General features: G+C 39.8%; 1 protein-coding gene across 11 annotated transcripts in view; it reads right to left on the minus strand.

The window, feature by feature from the left end:
• CADPS2 (calcium dependent secretion activator 2) overlaps positions 1–26313 on the minus strand; it is a 616089-nt gene that overhangs the window by 374152 nt on the left and 215624 nt on the right. For all 11 annotated transcript variants that reach the window (XM_075857164.1, XM_075857163.1, XM_075857166.1 and 8 more), the window contains exons 9-11: positions 10108–10174; positions 9181–9289; positions 6031–6234 (exon numbers count right to left, since the gene is read on the minus strand). In XM_075857164.1, coding sequence (XP_075713279.1) covers positions 6031–6234; positions 9181–9289; positions 10108–10174 — 380 coding nt within the window. The remainder of the gene's footprint in view (positions 1–6030; positions 6235–9180; positions 9290–10107; positions 10175–26313) is intronic.

Here is a 26313-nt window from a genome sequence, read left to right on the forward strand (position 1 = left end):
GGGCTGTTGGTCATTTTACTGTGAGTCTTCAAGTGGTTTCCAGCTCTGACCTCCAATTGAAATTAATAAGAGGCAGAAAACACCTGTGGTGCTCGTTTGGAGTGCTTTTTTCCCTGCGTCTTTTGCATTAGATTCAAAAGCGTACCAAAAGCCGCAAAAATAACGTCAAATAACGCTGTCAATTAAAAATCTGGCTCAAAATTCCTCAAAGTATTTTGAGGCAGATTTTTTTTCTGCCTTACAAAAAACGCAGTGTGAATATACCCTAGAGAGAGTAGTGCTTGATTTTAGCAGTTTTCTTTCTTTCTGGAAACAATTTTTGGTTGGGGTGCCCTGAGGAATTCTTTTTTTTCCAGAGGTGCCTCGAGTCCAAAAAGGTTGGGAAACTCTGTACTAGGCTACAGGATCACGTCGGCCTATGAAAGGATCCCGTCGTGGAACAGCTCAGTTTGCCATGGGAAAGTGGCCTAGGTGAGTAAAAAAAATGTTGGGGGGGGGGCACGGTCTATGAGGGGGAGGTGGGGGGCTGTATGACACTATCTACAGGGAGGAGGTAGGGGGATTATGGCACGATCTACAGGGAGGCTGTCTGGCACAATCTCCCGGGGGGCACTATCTACAATGGGGGGCTGTGTGTGGCAGCCAGGGGAGGGGGGAATTATACTGTGTGGCGGCCACTAAGCGGACATTGTATTGCGTATGGGGCACTACAGGGGGCATAATACTGTGTGGGCACAATTATGGGACAAAATACTGTGTCCTTGAAGGGGTTATAATATATTATATTATTAAATATTATTATTATACTGTATTGGGGGCACTAAAGGGGCATTATACTGTGTGGGGGCACTATATAGGGTATTATACTGTGGGGCGCTGAAAGAATTTCGCATGGGGCGCCATCTAGCCTAAGGCCAGCCCTGTATATAGGCACCCCAAAGCTACTTCAAAGCAGAATAAGTGGCCAACACGTTTTGCAAATTTCGTTGAAAATTTGAAAAGCTGCTATTAAATTTATAAGACTTAACATCCTAAAAAAAATTAATTAAATGAAAAAAAATTACTTGTAAATAGATGGTAAACCTAATTTCATTGACTAATTTGTGTGGTATTGTCCATTTTAGAAGCAGAGGGTTCCAAATTTAGAAAACTGCTTAAAAAAAAATTAACATTTGGGATTTTTTTTTATTAATAAAGGGAAAAGATATTGAAAAAAATTTGCCACCAAGTTAAAGTATAATTTGTCAAGAAAAAAAAAATAGCAGAATCACTTGGATAAGTAAAAGCATTCCAAGTCTATTACCACATTAATATGCCCTGATGTACTCCGTACAGCTGACATATGCCCCCACACTATACATTTAAATACCATTAATACATCAAACAAAACTACACGGCTTTGGAATTGTGAAAATCACAAAATCGATAATGTTAATATGCAAATGATAAAAAAATGGAAACAAAATATTCCAAACTTCTTGATTTATTCAGTATCGAGTATCAGTGCCACACGCAGAAATACATATGCTTTCACGCCTTGGCATGCTATGAATGATTATTCATGGTTGTCTGAGGAATGTTATGCCTTGCTCAATGCACTAGGGCACGCAAATCATCAAGATTGGCTGCAGGCAGCACCCTTTGCAATTGACGACCAATGACGTCCCAGATGTGCTCGATCGGACATGCTGCAAGCCATGGTAGCACGTTTAGGCAACGCAAGCTGCTCACAGTAGCACGAGCAACATATGGCCTGGCGTTGTCCTATTTAAAAATGGCTTCCATGACACTTTGGAGAAATGGCCATACAACTGGTTCCATGACCAAATCAATGTAATGCCGAGCTGTTAGTGTCCCTGAAATGAAGACAGGAGGGGTTCGGCTACCGTACATTATGCCACCCCACACCATAATCCATGGAGTTGGCCCGATGTGACGTTCCTTTGTGAAGGCATCTTCATTGGTCTGGGGACCACGTGGGAAACACAATCTCCAGCTATCATTCCATCTGAGACAAAAGCGGGACTCATCTCTGACGAGGATAGACCTCCATTCCAGCCTTCCTGTGCACTGTGAAAGCCTTTGAGAGCGGTGGCTTGTGGTCAATAGAGAATCTGTAGCTGGACGTCTGGCTTTTAGCCCAATGTCGTGCAAAAGCCTTCTGATGGTTTGTGTCAACACTATTTGCCGTCCTAGGCTTGGGATGTGACGTCCAATTTCCATTGCAGTACAGAATGGATCACTACGCGCCATTCTTCCAATCAGACGATCCGTCCGTGCAGAGGTTCACCTCCGGGAAACACAACGTTGAACAGTGCTGACATCTTGGCCTAGGCCGATCTGCCGGAGTAATAAACCAAGGACTCTTAGTTCAAGGATTCTGTCCCTCTCAGTTTGCAACAAGTTGGCGATAACATTACGGCTTGCCCTTCTTAGTGCTGCAATTTCAATGTTGAGGAGTGTAAATTGGCATGTCAGATTGGAAAAATGGTGATGCATCCTGAAGTCCAAAATAGGCCACGTACTTAAGAGGTTAAAAAAGGATAAAAACTTTTATACCAGGATACAACCGCTGCTCGTCTTTTTAAAACTCCTTATTTTGTCCCAGGCTTTCAAGCAGTGGTGGATGAACAAAAACTTATATCACATTTGTGACTTAAAAAACAAAACAAAACAAGACTTGGAATCCGCCCTAAAGAGTTTTATTGAGCTGTAAACAAAATCCCAGAAACTGAGGTATTTAGGTAAGGTATAATGAGATATATAATTTTGTCCATTATGTGAAGTCAATGTCTAGAGATGTTACCGTCTACTTCCCATTATGAGGGCTTGTGCCTGCACTCTTCTAATAGTCACCATATTCTTTTAAAAATTTATATATCCGTAGAATCTCCAATAATTTAATTCCCTAGCATGACCATTTGAAAAAAGGAGCTCTCCAAAACCTTTTCTTAGAAAAAATGTGAGGCTATGGCGAAAAGAACGGCAACAATTGCAATATATAGGTTTTTGGTGAAAGTCAACTATAAAGTTTTTCTGCGACATTATTTGGTAATAGTTAGGCTTCATTCACATGAGCGTGTCTGATTTGCGCACGTAAAATACGCAGTGTATTTCCAGCAGTTCATGACCATATGCCATCAGTGTGCGTTGAGTATTGGCATTAGTGTGCTTTGCGTGTGGCATGCGTGTTTCCCATCTGTGCAAGAACTGGTTTTTTGTTTTTTTTTAATTTCTCTGCATTTCTTAGTAACTGATGCGCGAATCACGTTCAGCACATGGATGTCGTCTGTGTGCTGTGCGTGTATTTCACGCACCCATAGACTTCAACAGGCAACAATGTGTGGAAATACGCACGAATATAGGACATGCAGTGAGTTTCACTCAGCGGACACTCGCTCCTTGAAAACTCACGCATGTCTGAATAACACCAATGAAATAAATGGGTCTATGCGCTGTCGGTTATTTCAAAAGACAGCACACTGACGAGTATCACGCTCTTCTGAATGAGCCCTTAGAGTAGCGAAAATGTATACCTCTTCCTCACCATTATGTTTTAAGACTAGGGGAAGTATAGGGACTTCTTTGCATATATGGTGGGATTGTCCCAAAGTACGCCGCTTTTGGCGACCTAGATTAATTAATTTATTAGATTAAAACATATTTTATCAGCGATAGTCTCCTACCCAGGCTTTGTTAAATTGAACCATCCCAGGAGTATTATCTCTTTCCAAATTTTAAGAAACCAAAATTGTGAAAGCCACTTTATAGAAAACTACAGTTTCATTAAACTTAGTTAAATCTAAACTTAATCGGAATATGGTAAACGACCGATTACACAGTATGGTAACTGACAAAAATGAATTGTTTCGTAAGGTATGGCAGACATGGTTGGACTACTCTTAGACAATTTCATAACTGAAGCCTCATGCACACGTCAGTATTTGGAAGCCAAAACCAGTAGTGGAACATAAGCAGAGAAAACCTATAATGGAAAGATTTGCAAGATCTTCCGTGTTTTGGATCCACTCCCGATTTTGGCTTCTAAATACTGAAGCAAAATACTGACCAGAATATAGATGTGTGCATGAGGCCTTAGGAACATTGGTCTTAGCCACTCATTCTGGGCCTCTTTTCGGTAACTAAACTTTCTCACTTGCTCTGCGTTTTCTGAGAAAAGCCATATCAGAAACGATAGCACTTCTGCAGCTTCATTTTAGCCATCGGCAGGGGTCTTCGTGCTCAGACCCGCACAGACCAAAACTTCTGACATGTCACTATGACATGTCAAAAGCTTTTTGAGAGTTTAGTTACCCTTTAACCACTTGTCATTTTTTTCTTATTTCCTTTCCTGATTGTTCCTACTAGACAACTGGTGCCACAGTCGACACTTGGGGCATGGATTTCTGGCACACATCCCTCTCCAGTGCCATTGTGTGCCTGGAAGGGCTGAACACAGGGGGAGAGAGCGGTGCTTCATTATGTGCTTAGAGGAGCTGATCACTAGGTGTGAGAGCAGTGCTTCATTGTGTTAGTCACTACTGAACACTTGGTAAGCGCACAATGCAGCACTAATCTCTATCCTGGTGTTTATCTTCCCCAAGCGCATAATGAAGCGCTGCTATCTCCCGGTAATCAGCGCTACAAGGACGGACTTCAGTAACTGCTCTGTAAAATAAAAAGTTAGCAGAAGTTGGCAGCTCTTTCTCCTATGTGCACCCCCCAAATCTAGGGATTAGTAGCCACGGTCTCTCCTGTGTGCAGTTTCCCCTAGGTGGTGTTCAGTAGCCACGGTCCATCCTGTGTGCAACCCCCAAATCTGGTGTTTAGTAGCCACGGTTTCTCCTATGTGCAGCCCCCCAAGCTGGTATTCAGTAGTTGCAGTCTCTCTTGTGTGCAGTTTCCTCTAGCTAGTGTTCAGTAGCCTCGTATACACCATAGATGGATCATCTTTGCAAAGTACGTCAGGGACAAGATCACACTGAAATGTCACATACGTGGTAAGTTTGTCTTCTATGACTTTCATGTTTGCATAATACACTTCATCTTTGATTTTTTTTATCGGCACGCCATGCAAAAATGTTGCCTACCCCTGTATTAGACTGATGATATAAATAAACTATGTAGTCACCTAAGGCTACATTCACACGAGTGTATAAGATTCACGCGCGTGGAAAACGTGTGTGTGAACCTGGTACGTGTTTGTTGCGTTATGCATCAGTGTGCTTTGCGAGTGGCATGCGTTTTTCACGCACTCGCAAAGCACATCTTTTTTTTTTTATTATTATTTTCAATTTAATTGATGTGCAAATCACGCACTCCACACGGATGTGCATCCGTGTGCGGTGTGTGATTTGCATGCACCCATGGACTTAAAAAACGCTCCTACATAATCGGATCGGCGCTGTAATGTAGATAACAACCGTGGTTTTTATTTTGAAAAATGATCATTTTTGAGCAAGTTATGAGCAATTTTAGATTTAGTTTCTTAAAGACCAACTGGGCGTGTTTTTACTTTTGACCAAGTGGGCGTTGTACAGAAGTGTATGAGGCTGACCAATCAGTGACCAAATAGTGAGCAATCAGCGTCATACACTTCTCATTGTTCCAGCCCAGCATAATCCACAGCACAGTGTAATTGTGCAGTGAAAGAAGCTGGGCTGGAACAATGAGAAGTGTATGATGCTGATTGCTCACTATTTGGTCACTGATTGGTCAGCCTCATACACTTCTGTACAACGCCCACTTGGTCAAAAGTAAAAACACGCCCAGTTGGTCTTTAAGAAACCAATTAGCATAAATCTAAAATTGCTCATAACTTGCTCAAAAATGATCGTTTTTCAAAATAAAAACCACTATTGTTATCTACATTCCAGCGCCGATCCGATTATCTAGGAGATAGGGCATTTATAATCTGGTGACAGAGCCTCTTTAAATGCTAGAATGCATTTCTGAAGAACATAAATCGGCTGTGGGTTACTACGCAGACATGATACGGTGGGCAATTGTCATATTATTAGAATATCTTACTTGACTGAGATGGCTCCACATGAGCATTTGTTCCTTTGGGATTTGATTTCTGCGCATGATTTGAAGCAATGGGTTTATAAGATTGCCCTGTTGCTCTGTATATTGCCTGTACCCACAGTACTCTGTCTTGTTCATCATCACTGGCAAAGATCACTGCGTCCCCTTCTTTAACCGCATTGAAAAACCACCGACCTCCCTGTAGACCTGCCAACATGAAGCAATGCAAGAAATGTCTGCTATTAACATTTCAACAAAAAAAAACACTAAAAATAAAATCCACTAAAATGCATGATTTTCCTATAACATTTTAATCCTTGTTAACCATTTTATATTTTAAAAAAAATACACTCAAAGAAAATAATTAGCCTTTTCAGAGGGCTCATACAGAAAAAAAACATGAATAAACAACCAAATGACAACCAAGGAATGAAACCATTTTAAAACAGCCATTATTTGGATTTTCACTTTCGTTTCTTCCTCCTCACCTTCCAAAAGCCATAACTTTTTAATTTTTCCGTCTCTATATAGCTGTATGAGGGCTTGTTTTTTGCGGAACAAATTGTAGATTTATTGGTCCACATAATGTAGTGGGAAACTGGAGAAAAATTCTTTGTGGGTTGAAATAGGTAAAAAAACTGATTCCTCAATCTCTTGGGGGTTTCAGTTTTACGACGCTCACTGTGCAGTAAAAAACGTCATGTTAACTTTATTCTATGGGTCAATATGATTACGGTGATCGCAAATGTATATGTTTTTTTCGGTTTTACTACTTTTACAAGAAAAAAACGAATTGTAAAAAAACTAAATTTGTGTTTTGTCACCATATTCTGAGAAACATAACTTTTTTATGTAAAATGAGCATTATGAGGGCTTTTTTTGTGTGGAGCAAGCTGTATTTTCTATTGGTACCATTTTGGGGTACATGAGACTTATTGATCACAATTTATTCAATTTTTTGTCAAAAATTTAGTGACCAAAAAAACACGATTCTGGTGTTACTTTTTGGCTGCCATGCCAAACATCGGCACCTCACGATTACGTCGTAGGGGGGGGGCAACGTTACAGGGGGCCGTCCCCCTGTTTCTAATTATTAACATGCCATGATCACTATCAGCATCTAAGGGGTTAAATGAGTAGGATCCCATTAATTACACTTAAAGTGTCAAACGTAAGATACAGCCGACACGCTCGTTCTATGGATCCCGCTCCATACCCCCCCACCAGACCATATATACGGCAGATGTCGGGAAGGGGTTAATGAAGACAAACATCTTTTTCCAGATTATAAATAAGTGGTTGTTACATCTCTATCCTTGTTACTAGAATCACTGAATAATAATGTAGTTCTACCTGGATGCCTATTCCACCCAACTACTACTTCAAGCCATCCCCGGCTACCAGGATATAACGTTTATTAACCACAAGCCTAAATTTTTAGGGGTGTTGTCAAAGAATTCAGGTAGTATAGCCAGTGAGCTATCCCCTTTTCACCACCTGTGCTCCCTAGATTAATTATGAGCGGGGAGGAGGATCCAAAATTTTGTATTGTCGAGGTCAAAAATATTTTAATCATGCTTCTACTGTTATAGGGTAAAACTCAGGTCCACTAAAAGAATTTGATGACAGATGTTGAGGGCCTATATACAGTATTGTGTGACAAAAAATAGTATTACAAATGACAGTCAGCACGGTTTTACTAAGGACAGAAGTTGTCAAATCTCTTTTATGAAGAGGTGAGCAGAAGCCCAGACAGAGGGGCCACTGTGGATATCGTGTTTTTGGACTTTGCAAAGTCATTTGACACTGTCTCTCATACACATCTAATGGGTAAATTAAGGACTATAGGTTTAGAAAGTATAGTTTGTAATTGGATTGAGAATTGGCTCAAGGACCATATCCAGAGAGTTGTGGTAAATGATTCCTACTCTGAATGGTCACCGGTTATAAGTCGTGTACCCCAGGATTCCGTGCTGGGAACACTATTTTTTAACTGTTAATAGCACTATTTGTATTTTTGCAGATGACACCAAGCTATGTAGTATTGTTCAGTCTATGGAAGAGGTTTGTAAATTGCAAGCTGATTTAAACACACTAAGTTTTTGGGCATCCACTTGGCAAATGAAGTATAATGTAGATAAATGTAAAGTTATGCACCTGGGTACGAACAACCTGCATGCATCATATGTCTTAGGGGGAGCTACACTGGGGAGTCACTTGTTGAGGAGGATCTGGGTGCACTTGTAGATCATAAACTAAATAACAGCATGCAATGTCAATCAGCTGCTTCAAAGGCCAGCAGGATATTGTCGTGTATTAAAAGGCATGGACTCGCGGGACCGGGATGTAATATTACCACTTTACAAAGCATTAGTGAGGCCTCATCTAGAATATGCAGTTCAGTTCTGGGCACCGGTTCATAGAAAGGATGCCCTGGAGTTGGAAAAAATACAAAGAAGAGCAACGAAGCTAATAAGGGGCATGGAGAATCTAAGTTATGAGGAAAGATTAAAAGAACTAAACCTATTTAGCCTTGAAAAAAGACGACTAAGGGGGGACATGATTAACTTATATAAAAATATATGAATGGCACATACAAAAAATATGGTGAAATCCTGTTTCAAGTAAAACCCCCTCAAAAAACAGGGGGGCACTCCCTCCGTCTGGAGAAAAAAAGGTTCAACCTGCAGAGGCGACAAGCCTTCTTTACTGTGAGAACTGTGAATCTATGGAATAGTCTACCGCAGGAGCTGGTCACAGCAGGGACAGTAGATGGCTTTAAAAAAGGCTTAGATAATTTCCTAGAAAAAAAAAATATTAGCTCCTATGTGTAGAAATTTTCCCTTCCCTGTTCCCATCCCTTGGTTGAACTTGATGGACATGTGTCTTTTTTCAACCGTACGAACTATGTTCTCTAATTTTTGTTTCATTTTCAAGGAGACAAAGAGATTTAGGAGAATTAGGATTTGGGGACTGGAAGAAAATATTTTTCCCAGCTTTATTTATTTTCTGCGGGCTGTGGTTGGTTTAAAGTTAGGAATGAAAATGATAATGAAGTCATATTTCTATTTTATCACATGCATGTAATATACAGGATTACAAATGTCACCAAGAGTAATCCAGTACAGTTGACTTCAGGAGAAATGAAGGTACCTGACTGAGGATCCGTGTAATCCACCGTGTATCCTTCCAGCTGCATCAGCTCTTGGGGTTCTGCTTTCTTTTCTCTGTAGCTACACATAGCAAATGTGTATTGGCTTACCTGTTTAAAGGGAGACCGGTCATAAAATCTCTAACAATACCAAGACTTTATAGGGGTTTTTCTGGACTATACAACCAAGTTGTAATAGTGCTAAAACTCGAAAATGTACCAATTTGTAATATATTTCATTAGTAATTAGGTGCCAGCGGATTCACCTTTCCCTGGTCCAATGAGAACGTTAATCAGACTTCACATGATTGCAGAAGCCAAATCGAGACCCACTGCTATGACATTCATGCGGACGTCACATCCTTCAGTGGTGATTTGGTGCTGCAATCATGTAAAGTGATATTTCATGAACGTCACATCATTGCATATGCTTGTAGACAGATTACTGGGGGCAGGCGGTGCGGGAAACAGCACAGAATAACTTAGGAAAGGTAACTACTATTTGGTTTATAATCAAGTTTTAGCCCTATTAAAACTTTGTTAAAGATCACATAAACCACCTGCTTCTAGCAAGTATGATATGCTGGTTCCCAAGGACAGACAACTGTTAAAAGTTTGTAGGTCAAAGTTCCAGAACAACATTTTTTTTTTTTTTTTTTTTCGTTAATAAGGCAAATGACTCGGTATGCGTACATTGCCCAAAAAAATTCTGCATAAATTAATATGAAACAAAATGTAATGATGCAAGTTTGACCACCATTACACTATTTCTTATAAATAAGTTACAGAACTTTTTTGTGCCAAAGGGATATTATATACCTATATCATTTATATTATGAGAACGTCTAATGTAAGCATGTAGTACATTAACATAAAAATATATTTACATTTATGTTATGATAATTAAAAAGTCCATTCACTAAACAAACCTGAACAAGGACAAAGTAACGTTTCTTCCATCGTTTCCAGACTTTCTGTCCCACAGCATATAGGTAGCTAGGAATAACAAAGGAGGCGGTTAAAATTCTAATATTTGAATGTGGGTAGATGTTAGGCAGACAGCCGCAGGTAGAAAGATTTATCACTCTATAATAGCGGTGAGTACAAGAACAATGAACGAACCTCTTCAAAACAATTCCCCTACATCTAAATTTGAAAAAAAGATTTTCAAAAATACATGAACAATGTTCCTGCTCTTATCACCTGCTGAGGAGGGGAACTGAACCCTAATGTGCTGAGCAGATAGTCAAACTTAGGGCCTATTCAGATCAGTGTTGTTCACGTCCGTGTGCTGTCCAAGTGTAGTACAGACAGCAAACGAACTGAACACGGACACATTAAAGTCAATGGGCCAAATTCACAGGTCTGATTTTACACACGAACTGTTGGTCCGTGCAGAGAAAATCGCAGCATGAACTACTTTGGTCTAATTCTTGCACTAGACTTGCCCATTCAAGTCAATGGGTCCGTGCAAAAAAAAACAAAACATGAAAAACACGTATGCTGTCCTAGTGTGGTCCACTTTTTTTTTTTTTTACATATTGGTTGCTAGGAGACAAAAAAAAAAAGCAGTAACGGACAATATACACGACCGTTCAAAAGTTTGGGGTCACCCAGACAATTTTGTGTTTTCCATGAGAACTCACACTTATATTTATCAAATGAGTTGCAAAATGACTAGAAAATATAGTCAAGACATTGACAAGATTAGAAATAATGATTTTTATTTCAAATAATAATTTTCTCCTTCAAACTTTGCTTTCGTCAAAGAATGCTCCATTTGCAGCAATTACAGCATTGCAGACCTTTGGCATTCTAGCTGTTAATTTGCTGAGGTAATCGTGAGAAATTTCACCCCATGCTTCCAGAAGGCCCTCCCACAAGTTGGATTGGCTTGATGGGCACTTCTTGCGTACCATACGGTCAAGCTGCTCCCACAACAGCTGCGCTGGCCACTCCATTACAGATAGAATACCAGCTGCCTGCTTCTTCCCTAAATAGTTCTTGCATAATTTGGAGGTGTGCTTTGGGCCATTGTCCTGTTGTAGGATGAAATAGGCTCCAATCAAGCGCTGTCCACAGGGTATGGCATGGTGTTGCAAAATGGAGTGATAGCCTTCCTGTCCATAACACTTTTTTCCAATCTTCCTCTGTCCAATGTCTGTGTGCTTTTGCCCATATTAATCTTTTCCTTTTATTAGCCAGTCTCAGATATGGCTTTTTCTTTGCCACTCTGCCCTCAAGGCCAGCATCCCGGAGTCGCCTCTTCACTGTAGACGTTGACACCGGCGTTTTGCGAGTGTTATTTAATGAAGCTGCCAGTTGAGGACCTGTGAAGCGTCTATTTCTCAAACTAGAGACTCTAATGTACTTGTCTTGTTGCTCAGTTGTGCAGCGGGCCCTCCCACTTCTCTTTCTACTCTGGTTAGAGCCTGTGTGTGCTGTCCTCTGAAGGGAGTAGTACACACCGTTGTAGGAAATCTTCAGTTTCTTGGCAATTTCTCGCATGGAATAGCCTTCATTTCTAAGAACAAGAATAGACTGTCGAGTTTCACATGAAAGCTCTCTTTTTCTAGCCATTTTGAGAGTTTAATTGAACCCACAAATGTAATGCTCCAGATTCTCAACTAGCTCAAAGGAAGGTCAGTTTTATAGCTCCTCTAAACAGCAAAACAGTTTACAGCGGTGCTAACATAATTGAACAAGGGTTTTCTAATCATCCATTAGCCTTCTAACACAGTTAGCAAACACAATGTACCATTAGAACACTGGAGTGATGGTTGCTGGAAATGGGCCTCTATACACCTATGTAGATATTGCATTATAAACCAGACATTTAGCACATTAACAATGTATAGAGTGTATTTCTGATTAATTTAACCCCTTCAGGACACAGCCTGTTTTGGCCTTGTGGACGCAGGCGAATTTTGCAAATCTGACATGTGTCACTTTATGTGGTAATAGCTTGGGAATGCTTTTACCTATTCAAGCGATTCTGAGATTGTTTTCTCGTGACATATTGTACTTTACGTCTGTGAAAAAATTTGGTCGATAAATTCAGTATTTATTTGTGGAAAAACACCAATTTTTACTGAATGTGCAAAAAATTTCATTTTTCTAAATTTGAATGTATCTGCTTGCAAAACAGATATTAATACCACACACAATAGTTACTAGTTAACATTCCCCATATGTCTACTTTATTTTGGCATAGTTTTTTGAACATCCTTTTATTTTTCTAGGACGTTACAAGGCTTAGAACTTTAGCAGCAATTTCTCCCATTTTCAAGAAATTTCCAAAACCTATTTTTTCATGGACCAGTTCAGTTCTGAAGTGGCTTTGAGGGCCTTATATATTAGAAACTCCACATAATTCACCCCATTTTAAAAACTTCACCCCTCAAAGTATTCAAAACAGCATTCAGAAAGTTTCTTAACCCTTTAGGCGTTTCACAGGAATTAAAGCAATGTAGAGGTGTAATTTACAAATGTAATTTTTTTTTGCAGAAATTCATTTGTAATAGAAAAATTTCTGTAACACAGAAGGTTTTACCAGAGAAACACAACTCAATATTTATTTCCCAGATTCTCCAGTATTTAGAAATATCCCACATGTGGCCCTAGTGTCCTAATGGACTGAAACACCGGCCTCAGAAGCAAAGGTGCACCTAGTGGATTTTGAAGCCTCCTTTTTATTACAATATATTTTAGGCTCCATGTCTGGTTTGAAGAGGTCTTGTGCTACCTAAACAGTGGAAACTCCCAAAAAGTGACCCCATTTTGGAAACTAAGCCCCTCAAGGAATTTATCTAGTTGTATAGTGAGCATTTTAACCCCACAGGTTTGTTGCTGAATTTATTGGCGTTAGTCTGTGAAAATGAAAATCTACATTTCTTCTGAAGAAACATAGACATTTTTAATTTTTGCAAGGAATAAAGGAGAAAAAGCACCCCAACATTTGTAAAGAAATTTATCCTGATTATGGCAATACCCCATATGTGGTCATAAACTTATGTTTGAACACATTACAGCCCTCAGAAGGGAAGGAGCGCCATTTGGGTTTTGTAGTTCAAATTTTGCTATAATGGTTTTCTGTGCCATGTCCCATTTGAAACGCCCTGGAGGGACCAAAACAGCAGAAACCCCCCAAAATTGACCCCATTCACTATCAGAATTCAAGAGAGCAAATGCCTCTTCAGTGGTATATAACTTGCGTGCCATTTTTTACGTATTTTTTTTTTTTAATTATTTTTTGTAACAGTTTTAATAAAAGTAACAAAGAAAAAGTCCATTAATCCATTGATCAATAAATTTATGAACAACTCGTCAAAAACTGCCCAAAAATGTCTCCCATTGATTTCAATGGGAGTTGGACGAGCTTTTTTACCGTGAGCAAAAAAAACGCATCGCGGTAAAAAGAAGCGACATGAACTATCTTGAGGCGGTTTCCGCCTCCAAAACCCCATTTCAATCAGTCAGAAGGGTAAAAAAAACACCTCGACGAGTGTTTTGACGAGTTTTTGGCAAACCACTGTGCAAAAAACATCTGGAGCAGTTTTTGCAGGAGGACTTTTCCTCCTGCAAAAAACTCTGTGTGAACACAGCCTAACAATGAATCAATGTATTTAGAATTTACAGACGTGTAAAATATATGGAGATTTATATAAGTATATGTGTGTATACGTATATATTACATGTACGTATATATCTATATGATGATATAGATACATAACATCCCTAATTATTAATTTTTAGTATTAACAAATTTCAAATATATGTCTCTATATAATATATATTACGTGTGTGTGTGTATATATATATATATATATATATATATATATATATATATATATATGTAGGCTGGGTTCACACGACCTATTTTCAGGCGTAAACGAGGCGTATTATGCCTCGTTTTACGCCTGAAAATAGGGCTCCAATACGTCGGCAAACATCTGCCCATTCATTTGAATGGGTTTGCCGACGTATTGTGCAGACGACCTGTAATTTACGCGTCGTCGTTTGACAGCTGTCAAACGACGACGCGTAAATGGACTGCCTCGGCAAAGAAGTGCAGGGAACTTCTTTGCCACGTAATTTGAGCCGTTCTTCATTGAAATCAATGAAGCACAGCTCAAGATTTACGAGCGTCTCAGACGGCTCGCAAAATGCGAGGAGGAGCATTTACGAGTGAAACGAGGCAGCTGTTAACAGTCTGTCTTTTCACACGTAACTGCCTCTCAGCGTGTGAACATACCCTTATAATATAGACGTGTGTATGTGTATATATATATATATACACATATATTATACATACACACACAATATATAAATATATATATATCTATGATTTTATTTTTATATATATATATATATATATATATATATATATATATATACACACACACACACATTATAAGCCCTAATTGATTACTAATTAATTGTCCTAGTCTGAGTACTATCTACCTAAACTATGACTAGCTGCCTACACTAAACTATCTATGTGGAGGTGGTTTTTGTGTGTTTTTTTACAGTTGGTGTGTCTTTATAGGAGACACACAGCAGCTGCTCAGTGCTGCTTCTTCTCCCCCACTGTCTCAGAACAATCTGACAGGGAGGGAGGAGAAACATTGTAACAAACAGCACAGAAAGTTTATTGCTGCAACAAACTTTGCTGTGAGCACCATGATAGCTTTATCATGGTGATCACGTCATCAGGACCGACACCAATCCGGTCCTGATGTCTTCTCTCAGCACTTAGGCTGCTAGTAGCACAGGGAGAGCGCTGTGCACTCTGTTCTGACAGCACGTGGATTAACGGGCTGCAGGACAAAAGCCCAGCACGGCAGCCCGTTAATCTACGTGGGCTGGTCGTGAAGGGGTTAATGTTATCTTCACTGAAAAAAACTGTGCTTTTCTTTCAAATATAAGGAAATTTCTAAGTGACCCTAAACTTTTGAACGGTAGTGTATGTTATGAATATTTGTTCTTTTATTTCTTATAGCGATTGTGATAAAGGCCTTGGATAGGCCGAAATGTCTAAAGAAAATCGCTTGTTCTAAAAAAATATTACTTGGAATATAATAAAGCAATTTTGAAAATCAATATTTCCAGTGTTCCTAGAGTGCTTTGGGTTTTTCTATGGACTTCTAGTGTGGGTTTCCAAACCTGAACCTGTATAGCACCAACGCAATCCATCTAGGAGTGCATCTTTACATATTTTGTTTAATAGATACTTGATAAGTTGCACTCACATCCAAATGACGTCAGAATCATTTGCCTACGATCAATTGACGACTACGTCTATATTATCACAAGTAACGAATTCTGGAGATTTCCTTCGGATTCCACCACAAGAGCTACGTAAAAGGGACTACGAGAAGGAATTGCATAAACATACTTCCCAAGACCTACACTCTACTACTCTGGCAGAATATCACTGCTTCAATAGAATCCCTCAGGGTCTACATAGTCATTTGAGACAAACATTTTCAGAGGATTAACATTACTGTGAACAGTTTAAAAAAATCCTTAATAAATGTTCCTTAGACCTGATTGTATTAACAGATGAATACTTACAGAAATCCATCAAAGAATCTACAGAAAAGATCAAGACCTTCGAGCAACAACTATCGTCCTCCTTATCTAGTAATGACTGGGAAACTCTGAAGACTCATGCAGATAACACCATTAAAGAATACAAGAAAGAAATCGAGTTGAGGAAAAGAGAGAAGTTCCAAATGGACGCTAACTATTACCATAATAATCTAGTATACAGATGGCAAGAATCCTCCAATTTCTGGCGCTCACGCAGAGGATATGTCCCCGGCAACAGCGAGCGACACATCTGTGGAGAGAACATCATATCGCCAGCAACGGTTTTTAGGGAACCTAAGGGGCAGAGGCACCCCACTCGAAGGGCGGGGAGAGGGAAGGAAGAAACCGCGAGACAGGAATACAGACTAGGTCCCAGGTAAGGAAAACAACCTGGTAGTCAACATCTTCTCCCATACTCTGAACGCTGCGGAACGGTCAGTCCTAAAGAAAGGTTTATCCTTCTGCCCCACTACCCCCTGTAATACTTTTATCTTAGAACAGGAACTCAATAGATTCTACAGATCCCTTAGACTAAAAACTCATTTTGGACTTTCTGAAGTCACTGTTAATCCTGTTATTTCCACCACAGTCCAGACACCATTGTCAATTAAACAACTAGGTTTACGTAACCAGAGTAACTTCTCCACACCAAGAACATATCATGCCACCGAGGCGGTCATAGAATTAATTGAAAGAGATACTCAAGCTTTTTTACATATGTACACACTAGGCTCATACCCATATAAAAATAACCTATCTAGGATGGAGTCTGAAGCCCTTAAATACTTAAGCACAAACAAGGAAATCATTATCAAACCGGCTGATAAGGGAGGGGCTATAGTGGTTTGGGACAAAAAAAAGATTATATATCAGAGATAGAGAAAACTATCCGATCTATGTACATACAAAAAAATCATTGATGACCCAACACCCATAATCCGCATGAAAATCTCCACTATTCTGGAAGATTACACGGGTCGAGGTACAATAGACGATAAGACATCTACATTTCTTCAAAATCCCCACCCGATAACTCCAGTTTTCTATATTTTACCCAAAATCCACAAATCCCTACAGAATCCTCCTGGTAGACCCATAGTAACTTCGACCAACTCTATTCTCTCGCCAATCTCAATCTTTTTAGAAAAAGTACTTACTCCCCTCATCAAGACAACATGGTCCTTCATCTTAGATACGGGCCACTTTTTACAAAAAAATTAAGGAACTTTCGAGGATTAATCTTGTATCTTAGTAACCCTAGACGTCAATAGTCTTTACACCTCCATAACTCATCAAAAGGGAATGCAGGCCACTACACATCTTCTTAAATCAATATCAATGACAACAGATTCTATATCCTTTTGTCTTGAATTACTAGAATTTATTCTACATGAGAAGTTCTTTTTGTTTGGAGATGACTTTTACGTACAAATCTGCGTGACGGCTATGGGCTCCAACGTAGCACCACCGTATGCCAATGCATATATGGCACTCTTTGAGGAAGAACATATATACAACAATTCTTTATTCATACAACATGCTATATGCTGGCACAGATACATTGATGACATGTTTTGCATATGGGATGGCCCCCAAGAGTCCTTAGGAATCTTTCTAAACTACATTAATCAAATTAGAGTAGAACTTAAATTCACTTTAAAGAGGCTCTGTCACCAGATTTTGCAACCCCTATCTGCTATTGCAGCAGATAGGCGCTGCAATGTAGATTACAGTAACGTTTTTATTTTTAAAAAACGAGCATTTTTGGCCAAGTTATGACCATTTTTGTAGTTATGCAAATGAGGCTTGCAAAAATCCAAGTGGGTGTGTTTAAAAGTAAAAGTCCAAGTGGGCGTGTATTATGTGCGTACATCGGGGCGTTTTTAATACTTTTACTAGCTGGGCGCTCTGAAGAGAAGTAACATCCTCTTCTCTTCAGAACGCCCAGCTTCTGACAGTGCAGATCTGTGACGTCACTCACAGGTCCTGCATCGTGACGGCCACATCGGCACCAGAGGCTACAGTTGATTCTGCAGCAGCATCAGCGTTTGCAGGTAAGATCGATCTTACCTGCAAACGCTGATGCTGCTGCAGAATCAACTGTAGCCTCTGGTGCCGTTGTGGCCGTCACGATGCAGGACCTGTGAGTGACGTCACAGATCTGCACTGTCAGAAGCTGGGCGTTCTGAAGAGAAGATGATGTTACTTCTCTTCAGAGCGCCCAGCTAGTAAAAGTATTAAAAACGCCCCGATGTACACACATAATACACGCCCACTTGGACTTTTACTTTTAAACACACCCACTTGGATTTTTGCAAGCCTCATTTGCATAACTACAATAGCAGATAGGGGTTGCAAAATCTGGTGACAGAGCCTCTTTAAATTCAGACAAGGAAAGCATTTGATTTCTAGACACCACCATCATAAAGGATCATGAGGGATATCTTACTTCAGACCTCTATACTAAACCAACCGACAGAAATGGACTGTTACATTACAAGAGTAGTCATTCTAGAAACACAATATGTTCACTACCAAAATCCCAGTTCATGAGAATTTCCAGGATTGTATCCAATAACAATACCAAAGTAACTAGGTTACAACAAATGTCCAAGAAATTTGCACAGAGGGGCTACCCATTACCACTCCTGTCACAAGAATTAGAAAAATTACATACAACAGAGACAACACAAGAACTGAAAAAACTACTCAGGTTAGACTACCATTAGTCCTTACTTATCATCCCATTGTGCCAAAATTATAACAAATTATCCGGAAACAATGGCCAGCATTACACACTGCCTACCATCAGATTGAAGAGTTTTCACATCCTTTGATGATGTGTTCAAAGAGATCCCCTAATATTCGTGATCGCCCTATCCGAGCCGATGTTGGTAGTTTCACTAGAATATCTAGACAAAGTTTCCTACAAACAAGACGTAATGGCACATATCCATGTCTACATTGCTCATGCTGTTCCAATATCATAAAGGGAGAAACAATTCAGCACCCACATAGTAATAGGACGTTTCCTGTTAGAATCACATGTAAAATAGCCCCTAATTTCGTAGTCTATTTAATCAAATGTCCATGTGGCCTCACCTACGTAGGTGAAACCACCCAACACATCAGGGATCGTTTATCTAGTCACAAATCAACGATAAGATCCAAAAAAACATGGTTACCTCTACCAGATAATTTTATGAAGTTTAATCATAATCTCTCCCAAGTGAGATTCCAAATAATCGAACAAGTACCCAGACCCAGGAGAGGAGGTAACCATATAAACCTACTGAAAAAGAGGGAGTCTTATTGGATACATATATTAGAAACCCTATCACCTAAGGGTTTAAATAGAGAGTACGATTTGTTGTTCTAAGTATCTATAACTACCACAGTTTTGTGCTTTTGTTAATAATGTTATTTATCCGTTTCTTTCAGGCACGATAGAAAAAAAAATATGAGATCTGTTGTGCGACCAGATACAGGTACCATAAAACCGTTTCACTGGCTATTCCCTTCCCCCCCTTCATTCTATCTGTATTAGCTTCATATTCTTATACACATACTATTTTTTTCATTTTTTACTTCATATAGTACTTATTCTATTTCTCTACTACACATTAACCGCATATATATCATTATATCCTGCTATGGTCACAGATTCTCTAATCAAGATATACACATCAGGTCATTCTGACAAAACACGTACCTTGATGACACACTACGGCTTGCGTTCCAGGGACTCTTCTCGCTACGCCGTTTGCAATAGTGCGCATGCGCAGACTGCGTTCCACACACCACCGGATATCCGGTGAAAACAATCAGTGTCCTATATCTGGGGTTCCTTCTAAGACAGTGGTCACATCAATCCCTGTGGAGCGTCTGGCAGACACCATTAAATTAAACTCAGCTCACATTATATACAGGTATGTCTTTCTTATACTTTATAACGTATGAAATTCCTGCTCTTTTAAATTTTTAGAGTTTTCACTAAAAGATGGAAGAAAAAATTCCCTGCTATTTATGAAAATCTGAAACCACTTTGGGCAAAAAGGTGGGATCTAACCTTAGGACCAGGCTATCCTATATAATTTTAGGCCATGGTTCCTTTACTGAAAGAGCCCGAATTTCTCCTAGGCGTTTAGAAGAAGTAAATCTCAATTAAAAAAACTCGACAGTCTATTCTTGTTCTTAGAAATGAAGGCTATTCCATGCGAGAAATTGGCAAGAAACTGAAGATTTCCTACAACGGTGTGTACTACTCCCTTCAGAGGACAGCACACACAGGCTCTAACCAGAGTAGAAAAAGAAGTGGGAGGGCCCGCTGCACAACTGAGCAACAAGACAAGTACATTAGAGTCTCTAGTTTGAGAAATAGACGCCTCACAGGTCCTCAACTGGCAGCTTCATTAAATAGTACCCTAAACTGGGGATTAAAGGACCAAAGGACTGTTTTTTGGGTCTATCCCCAGGAAACCCTTTTCTATCAGATGCCATCTCTAAAAGATCATCCGAAGGACCAAAACAGATATTCTCCTGTAAAATCAATAGCACATAATTTTTTGGTGGATTTTGTATATCCTTTTATCCCAAGATCTAATCCAAATTGCTCTACGAGCTGCATTTGATAAAGCACCATCCCAAGCTGCAAACCTAACAGATTCAGCTGAAGCATCGGCCAGGAATCCTGTAGCTTCTCTCAACATGGGGATGGATTCAATGATATCCTCTGGAGGTTTTAATCTTGAGATGGTTTTCAAGATCATTAACCCATATGTACATAGATCTAGCTACTGATGTAGCAGCAATATTTGTCTTCAAATTATACATTGCTGATTCCTATGATTTCCTAAGGACTTAATCGGTTTACGGTCCAGTGGATCCATAAGCTGAGACGAATGCTCAAACTGAAAGAATGTTTTCTTTACTGTTACTTGAATATCTACCCTAGGAATCTCATTATATATTTTTTACTCACTTGGGTCAAATAAAAGCCTGTTTCTATACTCCTTCGAAATTCCTAACCTTTTTTCTGGCTCTGCCACTCCTCTAAAATCATGTCCTTGATATTTGTATTTATAGGAAAAACAAGGTTATTTTTAGGTCTTCAGTCCCAAACATCTAATTTTGTACAGTACGAGGCGGCTGTATCTCTTTCATCTGCATCGTTCCCCTTACAGCTCTCACTAAGGCTTCCATATCTTCGGAAAGGGAAAAACAATATTTTTTTTATGTTAATCTCCAACTTCCTGTACAGGATTAATAGTCAAATCCTCATCTGGGAAAACATACATCCCCTCTTCCTCATCAGAAATGGAGGGGGAGACCAGATCAAAACTAGCCCTTTTATTTATAGACTGTGAGCTGCAAGATGGAAAGGACGTTCTTGGAGTAGAATAAGGTGGAATATTAGCAGATTCAGAGGCTGGCGTGACATTTTGATGTACTTCTGATGGACCCCATTCTTTAATGTTTAATAAACGACTAAATCTCTTCTCTTATCATAACCCTTAAAATATCTACTTGGGATGTTTTTCATCTTTAAGGACCTAGGAAATACAGTTCTTGCAAAAAGGATTTTTAGGAGTCAGACAATTTCTTGTTACAAAAAGCACATTTTCCCAAGTTTTTTAATTTCAGATTTAGCTTTTTGTGATCCGCTTTTTCCCCCTAAGAAGAAAGTAGAGAAAGCATCACTTTCAGCACTCTACTCCAAGTGATAAGTTTAGCATTTTTTTTCCCTATGGGGTACTCATGCTACTAGGAACTATGGTGGTCTCAGCTGGAGCAGGATGAGAGAGAGCACTCTCAGGACTTTGAGGATATTTCCACAGATAGTGTTTCTCTTACCTCAGATCAGTAACTCCCTGGCCGACCCGCTAGGTTTAAATAATTGAGGGAGTCCCACCAGCCTGTTTGACTCTTCGGCGCACCTGGATACATTTTACATAATTTCTGGTGTGCCGCAGGGACTTCCAGCACCTTGACACAGTCACGGCCGTGACGCAAATCCAGTCAATGTTCATCTGTCGGAAGCAGTTTTTTCCTTTGTCCTTCTTTAGTCTCCCGGGACCGCAGGAGGACAGAGATAATGGGCAGTACGCTGAAGAAACTGCGACGGAGAACCAAAAATCAGACTGAAGGAGGAGCCCGCAGATCAGCCGAGGGGAGCAGGTTCTATTTTCTTCTGGCAGCTCCCCTACCCCGGCAACAAGTGAGGACTCTCTTTCTGGCTGGCCTCTATAGGGACAGGAAAAACACTGGTCGGTGGAGGTGGGAAGGGGCCTTTTAACCCCTTAGTGACCAGCCCATTTTAGGCCTTAATGACCAAGCTATTTTATTCGTTTTTCTATAGTCGCATTCAAAGAGCTATAACGTTTTTATTTTTTCGTCTACATAGCTGTATGAGGACTTGTTTTCTGCGGGATTAGTTGTGCTTTTTAATGGCACCATTTTTGGGTACATATAATTTTTATATTAACTTTTATTAACCTTTTTGGGGGGGATTATAAAAAAAACCTGAAATTCCGCCATTGTTCTATGCGTTTTTAAATTGACGCCGTTCACTATGCGACGTAAATAACATGTTACCTTTATTCTATGGGTCGGTACGATTACGGCGATACCACATATGTGGAGGTTTTTTTATGTTCTACGACTTTTGCACAATAAAAACACTTTTGAACTAAAATTATTTGTTTTTGCATCGTCGCTTTCCAAGAGCCGTAATTTTTTTATTTTTCCATCAATGTAGTGATTTTTTGGGCTTGTTTTCTGCGGGACAAGACGTAGTTTTGAATGGTACTGTTTTGGGGTACATGGGACTTATTGATTCATTTTTATTATGACTTTTTTGGGGGGCAATGGAAAAAAATTGCAATTTCGCCATAGTTTTTTGCGTTTTTTTATTTACGGTGTTCACTTTGCGGTTTAAATTACATATTAACTTTATTAATGGAGTCATTACGGTCGCGGCGATACCACATATGTGTACTTTTTTTTTTTTTTACACTTTTACTAAATAAAACCACTTTTTATGGAAAAAAAATGGATTTATTTTTTTACTGTACTTTTTATTAATAATCTTTATTTCACTTTGATGACTGATTTTATTAGTCCCACTAGGGGACTTTACTGTGCGATGTTCCGATCGCTGCTATAATGCTCTGGTATACTTCGTATACCAGAGCATTATTGCCTGTCAGTGTAAATCTGACAGGCAATCTGTTAGGACGTGCCTCCGGCGCGTCCTAACAGGCATATGTCCAGGGCAGACCTGGGGGCTTTTATCAGTCCCCCGGCTGCCATGACACCCCATCGGAGACCCGCGATTGCATTCGCGGGCCGCCGATGGGTGAGAGAGGGAGCGCACTCCCTCTGTAAACAAAGTTAAATGCCGCGGTCGCTATTGACGGCGGCATTTAACGGGTTAAACAGCCGCGATCGAAGTAAACTTCGATCGCGGGCGTTGGAGCAGAAGCTCAGCTGTCATCAGACAGCAGAGCCCCGGCTCCTGCCTGCACGGGAGACCCGTGCAGGACTTAGACTAGGCTGACGTGAAAAGGCGTCAGCCTAGCCTAAAGCCCAGTAGTGGATCACGTTAAAAGGCGTATTAGTGGTCACTAAGGGGTTAAGCTCTTTATTTTACGCACTTCTATTAAAAAAAACAAAAACTTACAACTCCCAAGCGACACCTTTTTACAATATATAAAAGAGCAATATTCAAGGCAAAATGTGGAAATTGTTTATTAGCTTTTGGTTCACTTGGCTCTCCACTGAAAACCCTAGTATTTTCACAAGTACGTACCAGTGTCTCATTCCTTAACCCCTTAAGGACACAGCCTGTTTTGGCCTTCAGGACACAGCCAATTTTTTCAAATCTGACATGTTTCACTTTATGTGGTAATAACTCCGGAATGCTTTTACCTATCCAAGCGATTCTGAGATTGTTTTCTCGTGACACATTGGACTTTATGTTACTGGCAAAATTTGCTCGATACATTAAGTATTTAATTGTGAAAAACACCAAAATGTAGCGAAAAATTGCAAAAATTTAGCATTTTTCTAAATTTATATGTATCAGCTTGTAAGACAGATGGTAATACCACACAAAATTGTTGCTAATTAACATCACCCATATGTCTACTTTAGATTGGCATCGTTTTTTGAACATCCTTTTATTTTTCTATGACATCAATAGGCTTAGAACTTTAGCAGCAATTTCTCACATTTTCAAGAAAATTTCAAAAGGCCATTTTTACAGGGGCCAGTTCAGATGTGAAGTGGATTTTAGGGCCTTATATATTAGAAACCCTCGATAAGTCACCCCATTTTAAAAACTTCACCCCTCAAAGTATTCAAAACAGCATTTAGAAAGTTTCTTAACCCTTTAGATGTTTCACAGGAATTAAGGCAAACTAGATGTGAAATGTTCAAATTTCTTTTTTTTTTTTTTGCAGAAATTCATTTTTCATCTATTTTTTTTGTAACACAGAAAGTTTTACCAGAGAAACGCAACTCAATATCTATTGCCCAGATTCTGCAGTTTTTAGAAATACCCCACATGTGGCCCTAGTGCGGTAATGGACTGAAGCACCGGTCTCAGAAGCAAAGGAACACCTAGAGGATTTTGGGGCCTCCTTTTTATTAGAAAATATTTTAGGCTCCATGTCGGATCTGAAAGGCTCTTGCGCCACCAAAACAGTGGAAATCCCCCAAAAGTGACACCATTTTGGAAACTATACCCCTTGAGGAAATTATCTAGGGGTATAGTGAGCATTTTGACCCCGCAGGTTTTTTGCAGAAATTATTGGAAGTAGGCCGTGAAAATGAAAATCTACATTCTTTCAAAGAAAATGTAGGTTTAGCTAATTTTTTCTAATTTCCACAAGGACTAAAAGGAGAAAATGCACCACTACTTTTGTAAAGCAATTTCTCCCGAGTAAAACAATACCCGGCATGTGGTCATAAACGGCTTTTTGGACACACGGCGGAGCTTAGAAGGGAAAGAGCGCCATTTGGCTTTTGGAGCTCAAATTTAGCAGGAATGGTTTGCGGAGACCACGTCACATTTGCAAAGCCCCTAAGGGACCAAAACAGTGAAAACACCAAAAAAGTGACTCCATTTAGGAAACTACACCCCTTGAAGAATTCATCTAGGGGTGTAGTGAGCATTTTGAACCCACAGGGGTTTCATAGATTTTATTAGAATTGGGCAGTGAAGATAAAAAAAAATCCTTTTTTTCCAATAAGACGTAGCTTTAGCTCAACATTTTTCATTTTCTCAACAAATAAAGGAATAAAAGAACCCCAACATTTGTAAAGCAACTTCTCTAGAGTACGGCAATACCCCATTTGTGGTCATAAACTGCTGTTTGGGCACACGGCAAGGATCAGAAGAGAAGGAGTGCCATTTGGCTTTTGGAGCACAGATTTTGCTGAATTGGTTTCTTGACACCATGTCACTTTTGCAAAGCTCCTAAGGTGTCAGTACAGTGGAAACTCCCCAAAAGTGATTCCATTCACAAAACTACACCCCTTGAGGAGTTCATCTAGGGGTGTAGTGAGCATTTTGACCCCACAGGTGTTTCATAGATTTTATTAGAATTGGGCAGTGAAAATAAAAAAAAATCCTTTTTCTTCAATAAGACGTAGTTTTAGCTGAAAATGTTTCATATTCTCAACAAATAAATGTAAAAGAGAACCACAACACTTGTAAAGCAACTTCTCCTGTGTATGACAATACCACATATGTGGTCATAAACTGCTGTTTAGGCACAGAGTAGGGCACAGAAGGGAAGGAGCGCCATTTGGCTTTTGGAGTACAGATTTTGCTGGATTGGTTTCTGGGCGCTATGTCGCATTTGCAAAGTCCCTGTGGGACTAAAACAGTGGATCCCCCCCAGAAGTGACCCCATTTTGGAAACTACACCCCTCAAGGTATTCACCTAGTGGTGTAGTGAGCATATTAACCCCACAGGTGATTGGCAGAAATTGGTGTGCACGTGATGTTGCAGAGTGAAAATGGTTTTTCAATAGATATGCCAATATCCAGCTTGTGCCACTGGAGACACACACCCCAAAAATTATTAAAAGGGTTCTCCCGGGTATGGCGATGCCATATATGTGGAAGTAAACTGCTGTTTGGGCACACTGTAGGGTTCAGAAGGGAGGTAGAGCCATTTGGCTTTTGGAGCGTGGATTTTGCTTGTAGTAGTTTTGTTTGGAGTCTTACTGGTGTTTCCGTTTATAATGTGGGGGTACATGTAAGGCGGGCGGAGTATATAAGGGCCATAGTCAGGTGGTATAGTGGGGTAAAAAAAAAACAATAAAATAATCCATAGATGTGTGTTATGCTGTGACACAATCCTTTCTGCACAGGCCGGTGTCGCACTAATAAATGGTCTTTACTTATCCCCCTTTTGGTCCGCACTCGGCACCTTTGAAGTTTGGGGAATTTTGCTGGGAAGTGTTGTCCTGGTATAATACGGGCGCCCTCACTTCCAGCAGATATGTATGGGCCCTCCCCTTCCTGGATC

This window comes from Rhinoderma darwinii, chromosome 3 (genome assembly GCF_050947455.1).
Source record: "Rhinoderma darwinii isolate aRhiDar2 chromosome 3, aRhiDar2.hap1, whole genome shotgun sequence".
NCBI classification, from domain to species: domain Eukaryota; kingdom Metazoa; phylum Chordata; class Amphibia; order Anura; family Rhinodermatidae; genus Rhinoderma; species Rhinoderma darwinii.